Below are 9,141 nucleotides of genomic sequence, written 5' to 3'. Positions count from 1 at the left end.
CTGGATTTAAAAGCTGTAGTACACTATTTGACCAAACTTATTTGGACGCCTAACTGTGAGCTTAACGGCCGTCCCATTTAAAAAATAAACAGTATTAACACAGACTGATCCTCTGTGTGATTTTACAGCTAGAACAGCAGCCGCTCCTCTGAGAAGCTTCTCAGTGTTTGTACAGCTGGGCACTGATGTCCATGTTGCTTTTCATTTAGGGTCCAAATGGTTAGAGACTCAGAGACTGGTTAGTGATTTATGGACTAGTAAGAGACTGGTTAGTGATTTAGGGACTAGTAAGAGACTGGTTAGTGATTTAGGGACTAGTAAGAGACTGGTTAGAAACTCAAAGACTGGTTAGTGTCTGGTTAGAGACTGGTTACAGACTGGTTAGTGTCTGGTTACAGACTGGTTAGTGCGTTATAGTTATATTAAGTAGATGATGAGTTGCAGTTGCGCCCTCTGCTGGCCGGTTGCGGTGTGTACAGGTGAGAGATGGTTGAAGGTAGAAACGTCGTTTTTTAAACTCAGTTCTGGATCTGAGTCCGTTTGGAGTTTGATTGGTTCAGGTGTGTGTGCAGTTTTCAGGACTCAGGAGTCCGTGAGTGAGTTCAGGTGCAGGATCATGAGGTGTGTGTGTGGTGTGAAATGTACTGGTGCTGGCGGTGGTGGAGGAACAGTAGAGTGTAGTGTGTTCCTCTGTACGTGTTACGGCTCTCTGTAGAGGTTTAGTGCAGGTTTAGTGACGTTTCATTCTGGACCGTCAGAGGATCGAGGGAGCAAATAATTATGATGAACGTCGGTCATTAATCTGGATGATTTTAGGATCGACTCTGTACACACAGTAATAACTGTAACCATAGTTACAACCAAGTCCTCGTCCTCCTCGTCCTCCCCATCCTCGTCATCCTCGTTCTCCTCCTCCTCGAACTCCCCATCCTCATCATCCTCGTTCTCCTCCTCCTCATCCTCCCCATCCTCGTCATCCTCGTTCTCACTGTGTTTATTCTCAATCCCACCCAAAAATCCAACAGATCCAAACAGCAGCATCCACACGAACCTGCTCCAGTCTAAACACACACACACACACACACACAATCACACACACACACACACACAATCACACACACACAATCACACACACACACACAATCACACACACACAATCACACACACACACACACACACACACACCCGGAGTGGGTAAATATTTGAGGGGTGAGGGGTTTTGGTCTTTGAGATGATTCAGCTCTCAGGTCATGAACGCTGTTCCCTCCTCTCCATCAGTCCTCCTCAGATATCAGCACCTAATCAGCTTATAATAATAATAATTAATAATAAATAAATAAAAGCAAGTGTTGAAGGTCCTTCCCTCCTCCAGCATGATGGGGTTCATGTGCCCAGAGGAGTGAAGACTGTTAGTGTGGTGTGGGTTTGGAATGGGGGGGGGGGGGTTCACATATTTCTGTGTGGTTCCGGTGCACAGATCAGAGTCTTCAGTTTGTACTCAAAAATTTACTCTATGATTAGACTAGTAATCAGAAGGTTGCTGGTTCAAGCCCCACCGCTGCCACTGTACCCTCAGTCGCTCGACTGTAATAAGCTACACTGGTGCATCGCTGGTTGTTCTTTATGTGTCGTGACTGTAATCATGTGTGTGTGTGTGTGTGTGTTCCAGGCCATGATTGTGCACTCCCGTGTGCCCGTGCCAGCCGTGGCGACCCTGCTGTTCGTGGTGGTGCTGTTCATAGTCTGGACTAACTTCCCCACCCCGAGCCCCTCGGACCTCTGCCCATCACCTGAGGATAAAGTGCACGTGCTCCTGCTGTCGTCATGGCGATCGGGCTCTTCGTTTTTGGGCCAGGTCTTTAACCAGCACCCATCAGTGTTTTACCTGATGGAGCCGGCGTGGCACGTGTGGACGTGGCTCCGGCGGCCCAGCGCTCGCAGCCTGCGCATGGCGGTGCGGGACCTGATGCACCGCGTCTTCCACTGCGACCTGGGGGTGATGGACTCCTACATGCCGCCCCACTACAACACCTCGCACCTGTTCATGTGGAGCCGCAGCCAGGCGCTGTGTTCGGCGCCGCTCTGCCCCCTCAGTCAGGGTCGACAGGCCACGTGGAACAAGGACTGTGAGACGCGCTGCTCAAGTATCAGCATGAACCTGGCCGGGAAGGTGTGTCGCACCTACAGCCACGTGGTGCTGAAGGAGGTGCGCTTTTTTGAGCTGGAGTCCCTGTACCCTCTGCTGCAGGACCCCACGCTCGACCTCCGCATCCTGCACCTGGTACGGGACCCGCGGGCGGTGTATCGCTCCCGGATGAAGTCGGTGAATGCGCTGGAGTACGACAGCTCCTTCGTTCTGGAGACGCAGAAATCTCTAAAGCCGGACGACCAGAAACTGGTCATGCAGGAGGTGTGCAGGAGCCACATCCGCATCCACAAAACCGCCACCGAGAAAGCTCCCGCCTTTTTAAAGGGCCGCTACAAGCTGGTGCGCTACGAGGACATCGTGGAGGACCCGCTAACGGCAATTAAGGACATTTACGATTTCACCGGCCTGGAGATGACGGAGACTCTGGAGAAGTGGATCTACCGGATCACCCACGGAAAGGGCATGGGATCCGCCTTCCAGATCACTGAGCGCAGCGCCACGGACGTCTCCCAGGCCTGGAGGAAGAGCTTAGCGTTCACCGAGGTGCAGAAGGTCCAGGAGGTCTGCAGGAGCGCCATGTCGCTGCTGGGTTACCGCCTGGTTCACAGCGAGGACGAGCAGAAGCTGCTGGACCTGGACCTGACCCAGGACGAGGGTTTGAACTTCAGCTGGTCGTCCTCCAACAGAACCTTCAACCGCCAGCCGCTGTTTTAATAATAAGTGCGTCTGAGCTGGACGTCTCCTCGCCAGCGGTCAGCGAGTCGGTATTTATGTAGACAGGTGGGCAGAAAGAACGTAAATAATGAGCCAGAGTTCCTCAGAACGACGTCACGTCACGACCTGCAGGTCAAGTGCCAAGAGAGACAAACACGGAGAGATTCGCTTCAATTATTTATACAAGAACTGGGTACGACAGGAATGTGTGTGTGTGTGTGTGTGTGTGTGTGTGTATATGAATATAAGAATATTGAATGTTTAAGTTTTGAATGGTTTTTTTTTGTCGTCTTTGATGTTTGTGGTGTTTTATGGAGTTGAGAATGTTCCCCCCTACCACTGACCTGCTGGACCTCAGAACGTGTTTGGAATCGAAAAGATTTTTTATTTGAATCACTTTTATAATCAGCTGGTTTATTTGATCTTTATAGGATTTTATATGATGGGACTTTGATCAAATCTTGATTTATTTATAATAAAAGATTTAATATTTGATTTGATGTGGTTGAAGTGAAGAATGATTTTAGTGATGAGCGTGATTGTTATTTCATGAGTGATGAGCTGTGGTTATTACTAGACAATATTTACCACCACATCAACATGGATCTACTTTTGGATACTTGGCTTTTCTTTAAGCTGCCACATGCGGAAGGTGGAGTGGATGGTATTCTGTCCTCAGTGTGTGTGTCTACACACATATTGACAGATAGCTAACAAAGTTCCAAGAAAAAGTCAGAAGCTGGAGTAAAGTTAAATGCTCTTTACTGTTGTCTTCATTTCTCAAGAAACAATTCATTTGTAAAACTGAAATAATACAGAAAGAAAGCACCGGTTAGAAATACCATATTCAAATGATATGCAAATAACAACATTTCCATGTAAACGTAAATATAAAAGTAAATATTTAAATGTAACATATTAACAGCATTACACTAACACTTGTGTAATATTATATTAAATGTAAACGGAAATATACTGTAACTCACGAGCTATACTTTCCCAAGGCACAAACAACAGAAGGGATAGAAGCAACAACTGGAGCTGGAAGCTGACCGCATGACATGTAACCTCTAATGATTTTCCTGATCACACCATGAACTATAACCTGACCATGTCATGTGAACAAACTAATCAATCAACACAAAAGCTGGAATTACACAAGAAAATCATGAATCACTCTAAACACCAGTAGAGGGAAGAAAAGTACCATAAATAAAGAAAAACTCTTACAGGACATGACAGATGGTCTAAAGTACCCAACTGTGAAAGTGTAGCAAATAAATGAAAGAATAAATGAATAAATGATCTGATGATAGAACAGTTGTAGCCTAGTGGTTATGGTACTGGACTAGTAATCAAAAGGTCGCTGGTTCAAGCCTCACCACTGCCAGGTTGGCACTGTTGGGCCCTTGAGCAAGGCCCTTACCCCTCAATTGCTTAGACAATATACTGAATAAAATCGTCTCCTAAATGCCGAAAATGTGAAATGTTAATGATAAATGATTAACACCTGTAATGATTTATTTAAACCACATGAGGGCGCCAAACTCACATAATTGCTGCACCTGATGTAACCTGCACTCACGTTCACTCGTTCATTCATTCATCATTTCATTCTGATCAGAGCTGCGTGAATCCGGAGCCTCAGGAAACACCAGGGATGGAACATCAGTCCCTCACAGAGCATCACTCATTCATTTAATCATAATTAATTCACTTACTCACTCACTCTGGTGCTCCTGGTTCTATACTTGTACAGTTCAGGTCAGCTGTGGAAAAAACACTAAATGTGGGACCACGGAACCGATCCCTCAGGGTACCGCACAGTGGAAGGGGTCGCGGTTCTGGTACGTGTGTTTGAGTCCTTTGTTCATTAAATAAAGAAATCATGTGTTTGTTTCGGCTCTCTGATGATCTGAACACTTTCTGTAATGAGGTGCATGGTGAATGTGAAGCGCGTGCACCTTGCAGAGCCGAGAGCGCGCACCCAGACGTTGGTGGGTGGACGGGAGCGCGCATGCGGTATCGGGATCGCGCGCTGCAGATCCTTCACCTGCTTCCCGCACAGTTACATCATGGTGTGCGCATGCGCGGTGAGCAGGAGCAGTGCCGTGGGGGGGGTGAGGGGTGTGTGCGGGGGGGTTTATTATTATTTTGGAGAGCACACTGCGGGACTGCGGCCGGACGATGAGCGCGCGCTAGAGGATGAAGGATGGTCGCGCGGGTGAATGTGCGCGCATGGCCCGATGCTCAGACCGCGGGGGTGTCGCCGTGGAGGGGAACCGCGACCGGGACCAGGAGGAGCACCGGGAGGTTCTGTCCGTGCACGAGGTGCTGCGTTCGTACGAGCAGCCGCTGAATGAGGAGCAGGCCTGGGCCGTGTGTTACCAGTGCTGCAGGGGGGCGCGCCATCACCCCGCCCGGTACCGAGCAGACGGACCCGAGTCCATCCTGCTGCACCGGGACGGTACCGTCACCCTGCGCTCCAGAACCCACATCCGGACCCACAGCGGAACCCTCACCTGTCCAGGTAAGAGCCGCACGCGCTGTGTGCTGATGTGCTGAGTCACGTGGTCTCTGTAGCTCCAGAACCGGAATCACAGGAGGGTTCAGATCTCAGGGATCTTCAGCTCGGATCTCCTGTAGAACCTTTAAATAAAGAGCTTCAAATCATCCCGATTTTCTTTTAAAGTCTTTCAACTTTATTTCAAAGCTTCTGATCACAAACTGTTGTTGTTGTTTTGATGTTCATTTTGTGGTAAATGGTGTAAAAGCTGAAGAACCTTTTCATGGTTCTTTATTAAAGTGTTGGTGCCACAATCATCTCCAGAACCTGGTAGGATGAACGTTTATGTGGATTTGTTATCAGTGGAGGAACTCTTGATGGTTTCATCTGAAATTCATCTGGATGTTTATTGTTCAGTTTCATTTTTTTAGTTTAATTATTAAATGTTTATTGTTATATTTGGTGGCTGTGGTGGTGGAGCTGGTGGTGGTGTTGGTGGTAGTGTTAGTAGTGGTGTTAGTAGTGTTAGTGGTAGTGTTGGCAGTGGTGTTAGTAGTGTTAGTGGTGGTGTTGGTGGTAGTGTTGGCAGTGGTGTTAGTAGTGTTGGTGCTGGTGGAGCTGGTGGAGTTGGTGGTGGAGCTGGCAGTGCTGTTTGTGGCAGTGCTGGTGGTAATGGTGGTGGCAGTGGGGATGTGGCCATTGGTGCAGCTGTAGTCTAGTGGTTGAGGTATTGGACTAGTAATCAGAAGGTTGCTGGTTCAAGCCTCACCACTGCCAGGTTGCCATTGTTGGGCCCTTGAGCAAGGCCCTTAACCCTCAATTGCTTAGACTGTATACTGTTACAGTACTGTAAGTCTCTTTGGATAAAAGCGTCTGCTAAATGCCGAAAATGTGAATGTGTCTTTTCGGTGATAGTAGTGGTGCTGATGGTGGTGATGTTGTTGTTGGTGGTATATCATCATTGTTGTTGGTGGTATATCATTGTTGGTGGTGGTATATCGTTGTTGTTGGTGGTAGTGTTGGCAGTCTTTTCGGTGATAGTAGTGGTGCTGATGGTGGTGATGTTGTTGTTGGTGGTATATCATCATTGTTGTTGGTGGTATATCATTGTTGGTGGTGGTATATCGTTGTTGTTGGTGGTAGTGTTGGCAGTCTTTTCGGTGATAGTAGTGGTGCTGATGGTGGTGATGTTGGCGCTGGTGCCGGTGTTGGTAATTGTTTATCGTTGTTGGTGGTGGTAGTGTTGGAGCTGTCAGTTTCATATTTTGTGACGTTTGTTTGGATCCTTTTTCGTTTCTTTTATTTTCATGTTTTACCACCACTTCATCCTGGTCAGGGTCCTGGTGGGTCTGGGTTTTTTCCAGAATCACTGGGTGCAATGCGGTAACACACCCAGACAGGACGCCAATCCATCACAAAGATTCAGCCTTCCCTCAAATGTACCCAGTCATGTCTGTATGTAGACACGGACTGGCTGATAGCACCACTGGGGATTCCTTTCACTGTAGGTATAACGGTGTGATTTTCATCCGTTCTTTCTTTCGCTTCATTCATGATAATCCACACGCTTTGGAGACAGGTCAGTCCTGCAGGCAGGCCAGTCCAGCACCTCCACTCCTCAGAATGTGGATTTGGATTGATCCCTAAAGAAGATGTCACATGGAAGCACGTGTTTGTAAGCTGCATTTCCACTTCCCATCAGTCCATCTGTGATGAGTTTGATCCCGGAGAATCCCCTGTCCTCCACCGTCCTCTTCTGTCCTCCACCGTCCTCTTCTGTCCTCTTCTGTTCTGTCCTCTCCCCCCTCACTAAAGAGTATCAGGTATCTGAGAGGGTTGTTTTTAGTCTCTGGTGGGACTGGATGATGGAGACGTCGTTCCTCAGTCTGATCTTCTGCTGATGCTGTGAGTTTACTCGATTAGAACTCGAGGGTTCATAACCCCAGCACTGGTACATTATCTGGTTTATCTAACCCTGGTGTAAACACGTCCTTCTCTCTCTGTTCCAGACGATGGAGACGCTGGAGCTTTACCGGCCGTCCAGGAGAGCCAGGTGAGGTCACACACACACACACACACACACACACACACACACACTGCAGAAATACACTACACACACACACACACACACACACACACACACACACACACACACACACACACACACATGGACATAACACTTCCCCTCATGTCCTGTTGCAGTTGGTGCAGACCATGGGCGTGGCCATCTACCGGGCTCTGGACTGGGGCCTGGCCGAGAGTGAGGAGCGCGAGCTGAGCCCACAGCTGGAGCGGCTGATCGAACGCATGGTGGCGGGTGAGGATGGCGAGTCGGGTGAATGTGGCACCGCGGTGAAGGATGAGGGGTACAGCGGCCCCGAGGATGAAGATGAGGAGGAGGAGGAGGAGGATGAGGAGGATGAGGAGAGGAGCAGGCGTGCAGTACGCACTCTACACCAGGTGATGGCGCTGTGTGCCAGGAGGCTGGCGGATCCGGCGGTGGCGGCGGAACATTACCAGTCGGTGTGCAGGGCGCTGTTCCTCGAGACTCTGGAGCTTCAGACCTTCCTCAGCAGGATCAGAGACGCCAAGGAGGTGAGAGGAGGAGCTACCACCCACTCCAGAGACCCCACAGTCCAGTCATCAGCAGTTACACACCTGTGTGTGTCTGTGTGTGTGTGTGTGTGTGTGTGTGCCTGTGTTTTTATATACTGGTGGTGACCTGACTTTATTTAAAGGTCCCCACGGGGTCGGTTGACCGGACCAAAAGTGTGTGTGTATAGGTGGTGTGTGTCGAATTGCGCCCCTGGAGGCCAAAACGAGAACAAGTGTGTGTATAGCTTTTTATGGTCACAATGCAAACGGAACATTTTATTTATTTATTTATTTTTAGAATTTAAATTTGTATTAGATTTTTGACATGAATATGGTATTCAGCAAACAAGAAGGAAATAACAAAAAACAAACAAAAAGCAAGAAAGGAAAAAAAAAAGAATAAACAAATACACAATTACATTTACAATCAGGCAGGAATACAGGGTATCGATGATTGAGACAGAAAAATAAATAAACAAGGCATCTGCTAGTCACATCGACAAATAAACAATTGTACACCATCTCCGGTACTTTTATGTCCATTCATCAGTGTCTTCACAAGGTTTGGCTGTGCCCTCCAGACAAGTATTTACTGAAACTATCCCACTGTTCCATGATGTTATCGCTCGTCCAATTCAATCTGCCCAGCATCTTCTCACATGCCACACTCTCCATCATTACAGTCTTCCACAAATTCAGTGTAGGAGTTTGAGGTTCCTTCCAACACCTTAAGATTACTCGAGCACAGGTTAATAGTCCAGTTTTTAATATCCTAAACGTAGGCTTGCTTAGGTGTGGCACTTGAGATTTGTTCCCAAGGAGACACAGTCCTGGTGATCTGGACAGGTCACATCTCAACCATTTACTCATAAAGTCTAATACATTCATCCACAAAAGTAAAACTTTAGGACATTCCCATAGAGCATGCATAAATGTACCACGTTCTTTTCTACATTTCCAACATAAATCGTCTTTTATTAGGCCCAGTCTATGAAGTCTTGTTGGAGTATAATAGTATCTATGAATTATTTTATATTAAATAAATTTGCCTTTGGCTTCTCTGATATATTTCTCGGTATTGGAAAGAATCCCCTCCCAAATCTCTCTCCCATATTACCCTCAAATGATCACATTATTATTTATCCATGGGCATATCTCATACCACTTAGATGCTTTG

At 47.5% G+C, this 9,141-nt stretch overlaps 2 protein-coding genes across 2 annotated transcripts; both read left to right on the top strand.

The window, feature by feature from the left end:
* The first annotated feature begins 1,672 nt into the window (after positions 1–1,672).
* On the top strand, positions 1,673–3,363 carry chst6 (carbohydrate sulfotransferase 6). Its single transcript, XM_063000929.1, has one exon. It carries the CDS (start codon positions 1,673–1,675, stop codon positions 2,861–2,863), a length of 1,191 nt encoding a protein of 396 aa, XP_062856999.1. The 3' UTR covers positions 2,864–3,363.
* Positions 3,364–5,039: 1,676 nt separating this feature from the next.
* Positions 5,040–9,031, top strand: LOC134318754 (protein spire homolog 2-like). The gene is made up of 3 exons (XM_062999684.1): positions 5,040–5,393; positions 7,379–7,422; positions 7,572–9,031. The coding sequence occupies exons 1-3, from the start codon at positions 5,069–5,071 to the stop codon at positions 8,088–8,090; spliced, it is 888 nt and encodes a 295-aa protein (XP_062855754.1). The 5' UTR covers positions 5,040–5,068; the 3' UTR covers positions 8,091–9,031.
* Positions 9,032–9,141: the final 110 nt, after the last annotated feature.

Source organism: Trichomycterus rosablanca, chromosome 8, assembly GCF_030014385.1.
Source record: "Trichomycterus rosablanca isolate fTriRos1 chromosome 8, fTriRos1.hap1, whole genome shotgun sequence".
Lineage (NCBI taxonomy): Eukaryota > Metazoa > Chordata > Actinopteri > Siluriformes > Trichomycteridae > Trichomycterus > Trichomycterus rosablanca.
This window is presented reverse-complemented; position numbering and strand designations above follow the sequence as displayed.

Bases quoted from the DNA above. Each gene is read 5' to 3' on its own strand.
- chst6 (XM_063000929.1), top strand. From the start codon at position 1,673: ATGATTGTGCACTCCCGTGTGCCCGTGCCAGCCGTGGCGACCCTGCTG.
- LOC134318754 (XM_062999684.1), top strand. From the start codon at position 5,069: ATGAAGGATGGTCGCGCGGGTGAATGTGCGCGCATGGCCCGATGCTCA. The intron at 5,394-7,378 runs GTAAGAGCCGCA...TCTCTGTTCCAG, and splicing joins CGGAACCCTCACCTGTCCAG to ACGATGGAGACGCTGGAGCT. The intron at 7,423-7,571 runs GTGAGGTCACAC...GTCCTGTTGCAG, and splicing joins CGGCCGTCCAGGAGAGCCAG to TTGGTGCAGACCATGGGCGT.